Consider the following 16,805-nt stretch of genomic DNA (forward strand, 5'->3'; position numbering starts at 1 on the left):
CAGCACAACAATAATTGCAATCATTGTATGGTATGTTGCACTGTGGTCTCAAATTACTTTTTTACATTTGCAAGAAACACAATCTTCAAACCTGTACAGCGTGTACCCTAATCATTCGCTAAAGTCCTTTCTCAGTCAAAACAATCAACAAAAAGCTTTAAGGCCAATCTTTGAAAACAATGCTAAGTTTTGGAAAATTTGTAAAAGAAATCCTTAAATATTAAAGTATTCAGAAGATCTTCCAAATAAATATTTGTAACACTGGATGCAAAAAGTTAACGAACTGATTTCTTAGATTTTAAGGAAATATACATATATGTACTGATGTACGTAATAAAGTAGGAATATATACAGAAATTGTTTTTGTTGTAAGCTACAGTCCTCCTTAGAGTTCTACGTTTATTTATTTAAATAACATTGAATTTTTATTCTAAAGGTTACATGATTACCAACTGCCTTGTATTTTAGGATATTTTAATTCAAGTGATATTTATTGGAATTATTTTAATATTCCAAAAAACAAAAAAAAGGTGTAATTCAAAATTTCCTTATAGTAACAAAAGACTCCATCATGTTAAAAATATAAAAAATAAAGCTTTTAAAAAGTTTGACTTTAACTGTCAGATACGACGTGAGTACGATTTATTAAATACATTTTTCTACAGACAATATATTTTGGATACTCAATCAAAGATATCAAGAGACCTTAAATAAATTTTCAAAACTCGTTTTTTTTTAATAATATGGAGTATGATGATCAAAGGGAGTTTTTTAGATGACTAGAAGTTTTCGTTAAAAAATCCCATCTGTAAATCAGGCCAAAAACATAAAATTGAGCTTTTTGAGTTGATTGTAAAAAACAAAATTTATTTTCATGTTAAAGAATTTATTTCTCCATGTCAACATTCGTGAGTGGTAGATCTACTACAACTAATTTTCGCTTTTTATTCAACATTTGTCAAATGCCTTGCAATCTGTTTTTCAGGTTGATGTAATTTATACTGATTTTCGGAAAGCGCTTGATAGTATTTGTATACCACTTCTTGTTCAAAAACTCAATAGATTCGGTTTTCATTTAACTTTTCTCAAGTGGATTTCAAGCCATTTGGTTAAAAGAAAACCAGTTGTGAAAATTTTTAACTCTTTGTCAACAAAAACAATGTTTGTACCATCTGGTGTTCCGCAAGGGAGCCATCTTGGTCCATTGTTGTTGAATGTACTTGAATTTTACAAAATGGTCTATTATTTGAGGATGATTTTAAAATATTTGCAGCTGTTAAAAGTATCAATGATTGTGCATTAATACAGAATGATATTGGTACTATAAACGATTGGTGTGAAAGTAATCATCTTTCGCTTAACATCAATAAATGAAGTTGTATGTCTTTTTCTCGATGTCATACTATTATTAATTATAATTATAATATTTAAAACGTCGACTTATGTAAAATTTTCGGAGATTAAGGACCTCGGTGTTATATTCAATGACAAATTAAATTTCTCTGGGCATATGGTTTATGTTATTGCTAAAGCGAATTCAATGTTGGGCTTTCTTAAAAGAAATTGTGCCGAATTTTTGAAACCATATGCAATAAAATCCGTCTATAGGTCTCTTGTACGTCCTCATTTGGAATATGCTTTAGTTGTATGAGATTCTCATTATACATTAAAAAAAAATCGTATTTAGAAAGTTTAAAAGTCTTTTACAAAATTTGTAGTTCGACAACTGAAATGTTGAAGTTCAAGCCTGTATCATTGATGATGATTTGCGAAAGCATACTCAAAAAAAGTGAGACATAATTTCGAGTAAATTATAAGATAATTTTTTTTGGTTATCAACATTGAATGTTTTATACCCCGAAAAACACATTAATTCCTAAGAAATAGATTTTTCCCAAAAATATTACCTTGATTGAACAGGCCACCACTTTCTGCTTTGTCCATCTATTGACTAATTGTGTTAACTTAAATACACACTCAATAATTCAAAACCAAAATTCCTAGCAGTTTTCGTAAAATAAAGGTTTAAGGTTACTATTTTATTACGAAGGTCTTAACATAAATCTATACACATTTATTCTGATCCTACAATTTTTCTCAATGTAACGAAGATACACAATAAAAGACCTTCTAAACTTATTTTTGCAAAATAAATGTCTTTGAAAAAAAACTTAAATACAAACAATTTGTTCATTATTTATATTATATTATATTATATTTATAAAGATGTTTTTTCGTGATAATGATATTTTTATATATTATATATTAACTTAAAAGCTTAAATTATTAAATATTTAAAATATTCGAAAATAACACTTTTATTTCCAGTAAAATTGTGCCAATTTATTTGAAGTGCTATCGTAAAACTGCAAAAGTGTATAATCCTGCCATTTAACAGGTAACAATCTGGAAAAAGGTTTAAATTACAAATAAGTACAATCATAAATTTAATGTTCCGTAAAGTTATGTATGTAAATATGAAAAAAAGACACACACAATGCCAAAGTACTCTTACCTGTGTAACCAAACAACAAGAGCAAACATTTTTGGGACATAGACCATTCGTTCATTACGTAAAATTCCTTGAACAATTTTTTCAGCTGTATATGATCCAGACATACAAGGATATCGACTGAGTACTCTGAAATATAAAAATAAAATGATTTTATTAAAATAAAAAAAAAAACATAATTTAAGCATAATTAGTTCTAGAGGATGGAACTTTTAGAATGCAAGGTCTATTGATTTTTATTATAATTATGTCTAGATGGTGAAATATTCTACGAATTATACAGAAAAAAGTCTTTAAGCAAATTTTATGAACTATATTTTTGATTAGACATTTAAAAAATAAGAACATTTGATAATTCATTGACCGTTAAACAAATATTGCACTTAAACGGTCGCATAAGCAGAAAACTTGCCATTTAAGTCTTGGGGTATTCACTTAATCCGGAAAGGATGGTTCAAACTGAATTTGGTGATTGGTCAGGATATGGCTTATGATTTATGTTTTGAATGTGTTTGGAAAATAGAAAAATGTCGGAACATTTAATTTTTAGTAAAATAAATTTGATGGGTATTGCCATCATGCTAAAAATTAAATAACACTTATTGAGAATATTCGAATTGGCTTTCTCGTATTGTCCATCCGTTCTTTAAAGATCTCTTTTTTTAATTTTTTGTTATAATAAGCGCACACTAAAGTTGATAATACTACCCTTATTATGCAAAGACATAGTGTGAACACTAGGAAAGGGAGAGAGAGGTTGAAAGGAGGTGTCGGTGCACATTAGTTTTGAGTTCCAGAATGTTGCGTAGACAGAGTGTGCATTACACATTCGCGTAGTACGGCTAAAGAACGAATCTCTGCACTATATTGATGAGCATTCCTAGAAGCGCGAGTATTACGGTTGAACTGTTTAAGGGGAGGAATTCAGCTGGATATTTCTCTAGAGCATAAACTGTTAAAATAATGATAAAAGAGGGTAAGACAAGAATCTTTACGAAGATGTTCAAGTGACGTAAATGATCTTGGTGGTATGGTATTATCACGAATATGGAAAGCCAAGAATACTATTTTAGACTTGAACCCTTGCAATAATAGCTGTATTGAACAATTCGAAAGGTAATAACTAATCCAATTAAGGAGTAATTCATAACAACCTAAAACACGCATCTTCGATAAGAGAGACTCTATGCCAAACCCTATAACATGCTTTTGAAATATTAGGTACAGTAATCTTACATTAAAACTATGTATGTATGCTCCACTGTTCGGCGAGATCGGTCATTAAGAAGTATTCGATCTCCGACACATTTTTTGAGCTGATAATTAGTCAGCATTTCAATGACCTTGGAAAGAAGTGACCTTAGGGCTAATAGATGTTATTTGGAAGGGAAGAATGATTCGCCTTTTTTGGCGACAGAATGGACAAATGCGGTTTTTCATCCGCTCGGAACGCCAACTGAGGAGTAGGACAGATGAAAAAATTTACGCAGTGGTCCAGCGTTGAAGAACACCTCTTCAGAACAATTGGTATGATATCGTCGGGTATCCGGACCAGCGAATTTATGTATGTTAAGGACTTTTGCCACAGCACGAGTGCGAAAAATATTGGTCCATAGAATCACTAATACGCTCGATGACAGGCGGAGTCATAACACTCATTGGCAGCGTTGAATTAGCGGTGATCTACCTATCAAAGGGATTAGCTTTCTCTAAAGACTTAACAAAAGAAATGTCATTGACAAGGAGCGTAAGAACCTAGGAAGAGGAAGAATTCTTCATATTTTTTATAAATGACCAAAAATTTTTACTGCCTTTGGGATATTGCAGTATTTTATGCAGTAATTTTTGGTCATGTAAAAATTTGGTCCGTCGAATATGGGCGTTGCAGGCCTTCCTGCTTGAACTTATTTCGGTTTTCCTCAGTTGGATTGGCTTTAAAGCAATGGAAACTTACCTTTTTGGTTCTAATAACCCCTTTATACATCTCGCATCGACCCATGTCGATGCTTTTAACCCTATTCGGGATAAAAGTTCTTATTTCCAGAAGAATCAAACCAGAAGAATGAAACTCGAGGAAGCATAGTAACCAGTAAAAGATCCTAAAATAATTATATACACAGTCCCAAGTGGCTTTCTCGTATTGCCAAACGGTTCTCTTTGGAGCTCTTTCTTTAACTGGAGAGTTTTTACACGAGAAATTTGCTGATATGACACAATGGTCAGATGGGTCTAGAGGAGATAGAACGCTAATAGTGTACTTACCAGGGTCAGAGGTAAAAAAAAGTCAAGAGTGTTTTCTGCTCGATCTATCACGTCCGATATCCGAGTGGGCTTGTTGATAAGAGTTGGGTGATTTAACTCAGCGAAGGTTTCAGCACACACTCCTTCAGGTGTTGTTTGACTTGAATTTTGAAGCCATGAAGAATTGATACATTGAAATCATCCGTAATAACGATTTTAGTGCGAGGATAGGACGAAACAATTCTTTTTGATGAAATCGGACAAAGCATCAAATATACGAGAAGTTGATACTCTGTCTAGATTAGGGCTTCGACGAAGGAAGCAATAGTGAATAGTCTGCTTATTTACGTAAACTTTAAACAACATAAATAAATAAATTAATTAGATGGCTCAACAGTCCGTTGAGAACTAGGGCCAGGTGATTTGCTACTCTCAGTCTCAACCCTTTCTGTGTGCGAGGAATGTAGTGAGGAATGAAGGGGACTTAAAGTTTTAATCCGATTTCGAACGTCGAATTTGAGGAAGCACTTTTCATGACAAGAATTACTCTTAGAGGATTTGTCAATTCCTTGTAAGAGGCAATACCCTTGAAAAAAGACTTTAGATGGCAAAGGCAGGGTTTGAACACAAGACTTCTGGCATGACAGTCCAACGCACTTACCATCACGCCACAGGTACTATTGCTCGTGGTTTTAATCATATTTGGCAATAACAACATACTTTTACTTATGCATCATTAGTTTGTTTGTAGTAAATAAATAGTAAGGTTTAACGTTATGAAGCCACGTTTTTTAAAGTTCTTGAGTAATTCGCGTAGTAATATATTGTCTACAGGCTAAAACCTATAAGTGTTCCCAAACAGAATAAAACTATTATCTCAGTAATATTAGTTATCAATTAGTGGAATGTCATTGTCATTTAAAATCTTAAACCACCTCATTGAATAATAACTATTTTAACAAAAGTAGGTCGGCACCACGCCCTAGTATACAAAATTAAGTGATTTCACATGTATCTCAAACTTTATCATTTCAAAGACGAAATTTGTGCAATATTTTAAGATTCAGAAATATCTGGAAATGCTGTATCAAAAATCGCAAAAACCCTCACAAAGCCAGCTTATTGAACGGAAGAAGTGTTATTCAGAGACTTGAATTAGGTTCAAAAATACAATCATTTTTGTCAAAAACAAGGAAAAAACACCATGGACCCTTCTGATGCTGCACAGAAGGACTAGAGCTGCTCGTAAGGTCTACGAGCAGAAGATTAGAGATGAACACCCGCTTGTCAGAATGAAAAAAAGGGAGTATAAAAAGGTTGCGATCAAGGAGACACAGAGATGTCACAAGATTTCCACGAACCGAAGCCTTTAAAGACAATCAGGACAACATCGTATTAGAACCGCATTCTATGATGAAAATATAAAAAGACATCGTCTCCAAACAAACTATATGTCGGCAACGACGAGTCGAATTTGACCGTAAGGAAGAAAGCACCATTTAACCTAAGCGAAGTAGAAAAACAATTTTGCCAAATCGAACTTGACGATATGACGACAACCATTGGCAAAATATTACCAGTTGGGCAGATCTTGAAAAAAGCCCCGGGAACTTTAAATCAATATCTACCATCTATCATCGAATTCAAGGGCTCATATATCAGCAAGAAAAACTTAACAGAACAAGGTACTGTACAGCGTGCAAAGATGGTGGGTGAAACAGATGACAGCTAGCTAGGGACCGAACTGCCTGGATACGCATGTTGATTGAGGCCTAGGTTCGTCCCGGGATGTAGTTTTACCTTTAGTAAGTTAGAACCATTGATGCTGTTTATGAAAACAAAGTATCATACATCCTTATTTTTTTCGCAGTTAAAAAAAACCATTGACATTAGTGGTCTCAAGACATGATATAATCAAGGCACCACAACATCAGTATGTTGCAAGTGGGTCACTAATTTATAGTAAAAACATTTCACTACGTGCTAGAATCATGCGATTTAATTTCAATACTCGTAAGTCGACTAAACTCAAGATATCTCCACTACCCCGGAGACTGTTCAAGAGAATTGGACCAAGTCTTGCTTTTGTGTGTACCACAACTTGGTGAATCTCGCATTCCACTGCACCTGTATGTCGAAAAATCTAGGAACTTAGAAACTAGGAACTTAGAAACTTAACGACCGTAGATAACGAAGTGTACCGATATTTAGCTTTCACAATATCCAAGAACGTGCAAGACAACGGTTTCAGTAGAGGAATTCAGAAAGATTGCCAAAAGCCTTACACAATTTAACAAAACTCAAATCAAATATTTTACATAAACTAACGATAGATAGAAGTAATCTAAACGTAACCAGAGCCATTCCATTTAATTACATAGCACATCAAAATATTGGCATCCCAATGTACCTACGCAATTCTTATTGTTCGTTGAAAACTAATTATCATCTCTACCCATCAACCAAACACAACTTCCCTATACTCCTAAACTTCATTAACAAGTTAATGAAAAATTCAAAAGCACATAATCTCAAGAAATCTAACCTTAAAAACACAACATCTCAATATCCGGTTAATTTATTATTTCCTTTTCCGGGCTAAAAACATTACCTAACATAGCAATAGCACCATCAGCATCATTCAGAACAAATATCTATCTTTTTAGCTTGCTTCTCTGTCCCACCATCATATCCAATATCCATGTCCATTCATAATTAATGCTCAAATTAATTTTCCACTTACCCTAAATCATTGAGAGTCTCATAAACCTCCGCGTTTGTCTTCATGAAATAAGGATGAGCCGTTGTTGTTCTTATAAAATCACAATCTGACAATCGTAATTCAGCCCTTAGGCAATCCATAAATCCTATTATTGCGTATTTTGTTGCCGAATATATCCCAGCTCCTGGCAATGCGATAAGTCCTATATAAAAATAAATACAAATAAGAAAACAAAAATATGTATTTGCGACTTATTCTATCTTTCAAAACTGAAATATCTCACAATAAAATATTTCACTCTCACATTCACTTTCACTTTGACGTCCTCACGACTCACTCTCACTTACCAGCCAAGGAAGATACTGCTACAATATGCCCCGACTTCCGTGCTATCATCTTTGGTAAAAATTCCTTCGTTGTCTTTAAAGATAAAATTAAATCAAAGTGAATTTAAAAAAAAAGGGTTTTTCATTTTAAATATTATTAAAATTTTATTTTTTAGAAATTAGACTGATTTTTCACACTCACCAAAATGTACGAACCCAAATTCACCAAAATTATCCTTTCGATTTCTTCAGCCTTTAGATTGGGCGTTGAATTTAAACTCATTAAGGCCGCATTGTTAATAAGTATATCCACTGGACCGAGATCCTTTTCAATTTTAACAGCTAGAACTTGAATTTCCCTATAGGAAGAGACGTCGGTCTAAAGATTAAACGAATAATATAACTGTCGAGTAAAATTACGAAACGCTACGGAAATTATGCAATGAAATTGTAGTAGGGTACATATACAGGGTGTGTCAAAAGTTTCTTCCTATAATTTGAAAAAAAAACATAAGTTCTCTGATTTTAAATGTTTTCATTACATTTTTTAAAGGTGAATAAAGGGGTTTTCAATTGGCACGGGTAGATTTTGGCGCCCGTGGCGGCCATTTTGTTTTAGTGACATTTGTCAAATATTTTGTTTATTTCTCAGCTGCTTACAAAATGTTCAAATGATAAAACTTTATTATCAAAATGCGTGCTCGATAAATCAAGCTTTGTGCAATTTTACGCTAGACGTGGTGGCCCTTCAGTCCACGTTTGGCGGCCAAATTTGAGACGACAAGATCGGCCGAGAACATCGCACAGTCTATAAAGCGTATAGCAGGACCCAAGACAGTCTATTCCTCGGCTTTCGCAGACTTCAGTTTGGCGAATTTTGCGTCAGATCCAAATGACCCGTGAGCTCAAAGTTCTTGACCATAGAATACGCCGAATCGTTTGAAAGAGGACCCGCATATTGGCCGAAAAATCATCTTTAGTGACGAGGCGCATTATGGGAGGACACCAAGCCACGCGAGGTTCACCAGGTGATAATGCATCCTCAAAAAGTTACCGTTTGGTGTGGATTTTGGGCCGGCGGCATTATTGTTTCGTACTTTTTTGAAAACGACGTTGAGGTGGTCATAACTATTTTATTTTGGCCCTAATTGAACCATATGGACCTAGACGGCATGCATTTTCAGCAGGACGGTGCTACGTGCAACACAGGAAACGCCACGATTGACATTTTGTCTGAACAATTTGAGGGTAAGGTTATCTCTCGCAGGAGTGATGTGAATTGACCAACAAGGTCATGCAATTTGACCTTTTTCCTATGAGGTCTCTTGAAGTCGCAAGTCTATGCAAGTAAACTCTAATCAACCGATGCCCTAAAGGGCATCCGTGCTGAAATACAATTAGGGAGCCCGACATCCTCCGAAGAGTTATGAAAAACGCTCTAGAGACAGGTCGACCTCTGAACATTATTTTCTATTCTTAGCCCTAAAAAATCTCCATAAATCATACTTTGTGATTCCTGAATAAATTATTAATACAAATTATTATCACTTTAAATTAAGAAGTCACTTTTGGCTCACCCTGTAGATACATAGATATAAAGTATATTCGTGCTGCATTATCATCAGCACTTAGACAATAGAAATTTGGAAAAGAAAATTATATAAAGAAAACTTACCCTGTAGGTTTTAGCAATGGCACCAGGAATCTTTGATATTATTTCAATTGTTTCATTGCCTGCTTTGGTGTTCACATCGACAACAGCGATTTTACAGCCCTTTTTAGCCAAAAGAATTGCCATTTCCTTACCCAAGCCACTTCCGCCTCCGGTTATCTATAAGATAAAAATCAAACAAGAGAAACAAAAATATAGATAAATGTACTTTTTATATAACTCGTAATTGTTTTTGTAAGAGAATTTAAGTTAAAGAAGAGGAATTATTGTTCTTGAAATAGTAGATCGAAATAATTGAATATTTGATATAGAAATTTAATACTTTAGGGATATTGAATCCCCGTCTCTGATATTCCCCAGAGTTATTATATTTTATACTTGATTATATATTCCTGTGATTTGAATGCATTGCTACTCATAAAAGAGACCTAAGAAAATTGCTGAATAATATTTTAAATTAAAAAAACAAAAATTTAGATGATTTAAAGTTTAAATTGTGTTTAAATGCATGTAAATAGAAGTATTAAGTAAAAGGACATATAGACATGATTGGTAGAAAGTATTCAAAAACTACAAATGTCATATTTTTAAAAGCATATTAGCGCCATCTTTATGCAAAAGCACTTATTCTGATAATTCAAACTACACATCATATTCGTGTTCTATTTATAAGATAAGTAATACTTCAGAAAGATAAAACAATTTTTGAGGAAAAATGCAAAACATGGCTGACATTTTGATTTGATTATTTGTCGATTGACACTTCAAAAAATAACGATCAAATTGACGTTTAGTTGACTTTTCGAAAAAACCTGTGTTAAAATGTAAAAATGAAAGAGAAAACACTAACATAAGAAAGAGAAGACTGAACGTTGACTCTGCCCAACAATCATTTTTGAGAGAGATTGACAGCTGTCAAATGAAACCAGAAAATTGTACACTATTTTTCGATTTTAATTTGATTGTGAATTTGAATGTGAATGAAATTTGAAATGATCAATTCGAACATTTACATCTGTAAATCAGCTTTCGAATTACTTTCCATTCTTAGATGTGAGTAATTTTGATACCTCTTTTAGGCTTGATGGATGTGTTGTAGAGTAGTGTCCAGCATAAAGAATGCTATAACGCCTTTTTAAAACTCAATACCTAGGAACTTTGATATTTCGACAGAATTGGGTTCCAAACTCAGTGGAAAGTTGTTCGTTGTTACAAATAATATGTTTTTCTACTAAGGCCCCACTACTTTCATCCAGGAAGCAGCAGCAAAATTTCCAAGATGGAATCAACGATGCATCTAAAGTTCCAGTTAGGTTGAACTACTTCAAGAACAACTTATAGGGTTTATACGACATATTTGGAGTTCAATCCTGCAAGTAGCGGTTGTGCCGGTTCTTCTTCTTCAAGGTGACTTCCTGAACAAAGAAACCCGTTGCGAAGCAATAACAAGGCTCGGATACAGATGGATTTACTGTTGACAACCTACGCAAACGATTTAAGGACAGTGACCTTCTTATATGCACGTAGAATGTTAGGTAGCTTAATAGACCAGTTGCAGCCGAAGCATAGGCGGAGACTACTTTAAAGCAGATACACCGCCATCCAGGAAATGCAGTTGGATGGGTCGGGCAAAAAGACGTTGAAAAACTGCGATATTTACTATGGTGACTAATTTTTATTATGGTGTCTACCAAGAAAACAATACAACGCTTATTCGGATGCGGTTTTGTCATTGGAACCAGATTGAAGCAACAAGTCAAGAAATGGAAGGTCCACTTGTGCAGACTGTATAACATCGATAAGGAAACGAATTACGCTGTCAGTCTGTTTGATTAATTTAATATAGATGACAAAAGCAACCAATTCCGTTTTCCCGACTTAGTTGAAGTAAAGATTGCCATATCTAATCTGAAGTCTAACAAAGCCGCTGTAAGCAGATGGCTTGAACGCCGTGCTCTTGAAAGAAGATGGAGATAATTTGGTTAGAAGCATGCACCAACTTATCTGTAAGATATGATCGGAAGAAAGTATGCCCGATGAATGGAACATCAATATTGTTTGCCCGATACTTAAAATAGGAGACCCTCAAAACTGTACCAACTATAGAGGCATCAGTCTTCTTAAAACAGCTTACAAAATCTTATTTGCCTTAATATGTAAACGTTTGAGGCCCATCGCCAATAACCTGATAGGTCAGGTCTTTATCAGTGTGCTTTTATACCAGGAAAGTCCACAATCGACTTGACAAAAAACCAAGAATATTAAATCGATTTCAAAGCAGCATATGACAGCATCTTTAGGGACGAGCTGTATAAAGTCATGTCTAGTTTTGAAATCCCTGCCAAACTCGTCCTTTGTGCCATGGAGAATTCGCGTTACTCAATAAAGGTTTGGAACAACTTAAACGAACACTTCGATGTCAAAAAAGGCCTTAGACAAGGTGATGCGCTGTCATGCGATTTCTTTAACATCGCCCTTGAAAGAATAATGCAGAGCTCTCACGTCAACACTAGAAGTACTTTCTTCCAAAAGCCTGTCCAATTAGTAGCTTATGCTGATGACATTGACATAATTGGAAGAATTCAACATGATGTCGATGGAGCTTTTGAACGAATTAAAGCAGAGGCTGCAAAAATGGATTTACCGGTTGATGAGGTAAAACAAATTACAATTTGTCATTAAGAAAGGACCTACAACTCCGACGGACGTCTTGGTCAAAACTTCGCCATCGACAGACGAAAAGTTAAGGCAATTAAGGCCTTTGCCTATCTAGAGAGAAGAAGAAGATGGAACGACAAGCTGTGCAGGCTGTACAGCGACATAGACTAATCCAAAAGGATACAAATCTAACTAGTGAGATGGCTGGGTTACGAAGAGCGCATGGAAACCAATGCCAGCCTGGAGAGTCTTCGAATCTACACCCTGTGGACAGCGCAGCAGAGGAAGACCCCGAGTCAGATGGCGCTCACAAATGGAAAGTGAGCTCACTCAACATGAAGTCGCAACTGGAGGGATCGAGCTGATGGAGAAGTTTGTTAGGTGAGGCCTTAGTTTACATAGGACTGTAGCATAACTTAAAGTAAGTAGACTAAATAAAATTAGGTGGGGCAACAGTCCGTAGAGAACCAGGGTTTAGTGACTTACAACTCTCAACAATTCCTGTGTGCGAGTAATTGCAGGGATGAAGGAGACCTACAGTTTATATGCCGAATCCGAACGACTAGTTTGAGAAAGCACTTTTTCATGACAAGAATTACTCTTGGAGAATTTGTCAATTCCTCGCAAGAGGCAGTACCCATGAATAAAAACTTTTTAAGTGACTCTAACTATCATGCCAAGGGTACTACTAGGTGACTCGACTACGTTCTTTAATTATACGAAAATAGACATAAGCTTTTATACTTGTTTATTATTTCGCTTAAATTTATTGTCATCAAATATAGCGCCATCATTTGCATTCAAAGATCTACATCATAATCTACGAACGAAACACTTTCCTTAAGTTCTTATTTCATTCAGCTTATTTTAATTTACGAAATGGAAAACAAATTAAAATCAAACCATTCCTGAATTTTTCTTAACATATCCTCTTAAAAAATTGTCAATTTTATTAAGGTTAAATTAGTTGTAGTTTTGTTTTAAATTATTCTGACAAATGTTCAATTTTATCAACTTTCAAATATAAAAAATTGTTTTTTGACAATTTCTCACTGTACTTCAAAAAGAATCCCATAAAGGCAGTTAGCTTTCAAAACGATACTTATGCTTAACTGCATTTTCTATCGGCTTAGAGCAAACCTACGTTATCAAATCTGTGGACTCTGTCTCTAAAAACTCTAAAAAAAAAAGTCCATAACTGTCGATCATTCTTATCGAGATTTCACAACAGTTTAATATTCACCTTTTCTAGGTGCGAAGGCATAGAGACATTCCAGGTAACTGTAAGGCAGATGAACTCACCAGGAACGGTACAGTTCAACCCATTCTACCACGTTTGCCAAATGCTGGCATACCAATTGCTACATGTAAACTATTACTAAATGCAGGACGTTATGAAGAAGGCGAGCATCAGATGAAATAACATCAACACAAGTCAAAACACAGAAAACATCTGGCCTACACTAGATTTAAAGCACTCAAGGTTATTCCTATCTCTAAGCAGATCACATATAAGCTCGATAATAGGTGTCATGACCGGGCACTGTCTAATAGCAAATCACGCCATGCCGCTAGGCGTATTCTCAAATGGATGTTGCAGAAGCTTTATCGATGACGAAGATGAGTCAACAGTTCTTCATCTTCTCTGCACATACATTTATCTAGCTGAAAAACTCAGGAATTACGCAAAAATCTTCTATAAACATCTTAACGATCTAAGGCCCGTTTGCTGATACGACTCATAACTATTTATTTAAGTTCACCGTAAGTTACTAAGTTCTGGTTAATGTTTTGCACATAACTCAAAGTTTGACATAAATTAACCTAAGTGATACTTTTTTGTATGGGGAAGAAATAGTAGGGCCTAAAACCTTAAGTTTCACTTTATATTTTGTGTTGACATTTCAGTTAATTGTTGTGCCAAAAAAAGTCGTTATTTAAGTAAAATAAAATAATAAAAATGAATTTTGAATTGGCCGATTTGCTGGAAGATGATGTGAAGGTTCTTGAATTGATTGAAGTTGGTGTCCCTCGTCAGGTTTACGATAGGAATGAGTACTTTTTGAGTTTCGATGAATTGGCCTTCTTCAAAAGATTTCATTTGACTAAAAAGATGACTATCCATGTATTAGAACAAATCGAGAAGGATCTAGAACGGCCTCATAACAGGTTTGATAGATGACTTTTATAACAAATAGTTGAACAAAATTGGAAGCTCTACGATACTTTGCTACAGGAAATCATCTTTTTAGTATTGCTGATTTTGGAGAGATGCATGTGTCAACTGTTTCAAGAATAGTTTTTCGAGTTGCCACAGGAATTGCAAAGCTGTATAGGAAAAAAGGAAACGGCCTAGTCACTGATAAAGTTCGGTTCCTATCGAGCACCGAAATCAAGCATCAATGAGCGTGGTAGACAGGGGGACCACCTACCGCGTGCTGTTGTCATGTGTTCTTTCTGTCTGTTGTTCTTTCTCTTCTGTCTTTCTGGCTTGTATTAGTGTCAGAGAGGTTTAAGAAAAGTATCATCAAACGACCCTAAATCAGCCTCTAACGTTTCTTAAGGGACTCAAACTGGTTTCATTGAGCTTAAAAGGAAACCTCAAGAATCATGTTGTATCACAATGGGCCATTAAGCTGGCCTAAGTATGTCCTACTTCATCACGGGCAGCCACCGAATATATTAAAAAGCGTAATTTTTTGGAATGTTTGTTATTGAACTGCATAAATATCATTTAAACCAAAGGATGACAGATTGTTTTTGATCCCAAAAGCATATGTATGTTTTCACATTTACAGGATCAACTTGCTAAAATCAGCTGCACTATAGCTGAGGGCAATTATTTATGTTATAAATTATTAATTTTGTAAATTGAAACATTTTAAATTCGGGAATAAAAAGGGATAATTTTTGATGTACCTCTAAATAAAAGAGCATTTATTTATAGTTATTAAAATCAATTTACACAAGAAGTACACATATATGTCCATTATTCATAATAATATGAACTTAAACTCTTCTATTTATAGCCGAATTAAACAAAAAGAATAGCCGCATTGATGTTGCATAAATATGCTAAGCTACAAAGCTTTTACGCGGTGATTGAATAGCTTGAATGATGGTGCTGATGGATGATGAATGAAATATAATGAGTGAATAGAAACTTATAAATGAGTGTATCTCTGAATAAACATATGGACTACTATATAGACCCACATATACAGAATACAGCCCCTCAGGCATTTACTCATAATTAACCCTTTTGACCTGTGATTCTTAATGAATGAAGAGCAATGAATAGAGAGCAACATCAACGGGCGATATGGGTCAGCGTAAGTTGACTTTTATTTCAATTTTGTGTTTTTATTTTATTTTTTATTTAGTTAGTTAAATGAGCTACTTTCTTCTGCTGTTTTGGTATTTGTTGTTTGTGATATGAAACAAATATACACGGTTTTTAATTTGAATATTTGGCTGATATTTTTTGGTTCCTATTTTGAAATTCTTGAATAAACAAACTAAGGTGCATCTTTTCGAAATTGGTTTTAAATGTTACCAAAAAATACCTTAAATTCGAAATTTATTAATTTTAAGTTTTAGAACAAGACCACATTGGGACTTTTCGAGTTATAAGTAGTTGAAGTTTACGTTTTAATGTATTTCCATTAATTGTGGAATCATTTTTTTTTAAATATAGTACAAATTGACGACAACGTGTTTTCCAAAAAGGACTTGACGACTTTGAATTTAATTTATCAACACAGCCTTTTGCTTATCATCAATCTGTCATTATCAATTTATTCAGTAAAAGAAACATTTTCATCATGGTTAATACACGAAGGTGCAACTTCTGAAAATCATACAAATTTTCTACGAAGCTCGTCAATAAAAAAATATGCGTTATCAGTTCAAATCCAAATTTGCTTTATGAATCACCACTTCATCCACAAAAAAAGAACTGTTGGTATAATTTACATGCCTTCTTATGCAAACAATCCGACGACACGACACTTTGGAACAGCTCAGAGAAAATACGAAATAGTGGCAGTTTTGCCAGATATTTGTGCTAGAGTCATTAAATATTATGGGTTCAAAACATGGCCAAAATGCAATTTTTTTTTCTCAATTGGCAACCCTGATTTGTTATTTTCTGAAAAGCTTAAAGGCCCAACTATAATAGGCATAAGCTAGCATATGCGCGCATAAGTAAACGTGCGAATACAAAGATTTTCAATACGAGTGAACATAATGGAGTCTAGCTCCGTTTCGTTTAATTTTTCTCAGTGTCGTTAACTTAAGCAAACTTAAGCAAGAGCTTAAAGAGCGATCCCAGTCGCTCGCCGCATAAGTAAAATCCGATATTTAGATACGTAAGCAAAATTGCATTATGGCTATGCAATAATTTCACAAACTTAAGTGAATTTTCGTTGGGTTTTTGACATAAGCTTATGTTTGCTTTTGCCTATTATAGTTGGGCCTTAATATTAATTGCATACAAAATCGAAACCTGCAAAGCTTTATCTAGTCACCCAGTGCAACGGGATCATTGAAAAGTCAACAATTGTTTAAACTGTCTGCTGAAGTTAGGAAAAAAAGTGGATATAGAGGTTTATTAAAATTGCTAAGCTTTTGTTTCTTAACCTTTTTTCATTAAAATCGCTATGGATCAGGTAT

The 16,805-nt window shown here is 34.4% G+C and overlaps 1 protein-coding gene across 1 annotated transcript in view; it reads right to left on the reverse strand.

The window, feature by feature from the left end:
• Positions 1-2,202: 2,202 nt before the first annotated feature.
• The window catches only part of LOC129941372 (epidermal retinol dehydrogenase 2), a 34,355-nt gene continuing 19,752 nt past the window's right edge, over positions 2,203-16,805 (reverse strand). Inside the window, exons 2-7 of the mRNA XM_056049996.1 lie at positions 9,477-9,632; positions 8,004-8,180; positions 7,823-7,895; positions 7,497-7,677; positions 2,516-2,641; positions 2,203-2,406 (exon numbers count right to left, since the gene is read on the reverse strand). Coding sequence (XP_055905971.1) covers positions 2,319-2,406; positions 2,516-2,641; positions 7,497-7,677; positions 7,823-7,895; positions 8,004-8,180; positions 9,477-9,632 — 801 coding nt within the window. The 3' untranslated portion in view covers positions 2,203-2,318. The remainder of the gene's footprint in view (positions 2,407-2,515; positions 2,642-7,496; positions 7,678-7,822; positions 7,896-8,003; positions 8,181-9,476; positions 9,633-16,805) is intronic.

Source organism: Eupeodes corollae, chromosome 1 (assembly GCF_945859685.1).
Source record: "Eupeodes corollae chromosome 1, idEupCoro1.1, whole genome shotgun sequence".
NCBI classification, from domain to species: domain Eukaryota; kingdom Metazoa; phylum Arthropoda; class Insecta; order Diptera; family Syrphidae; genus Eupeodes; species Eupeodes corollae.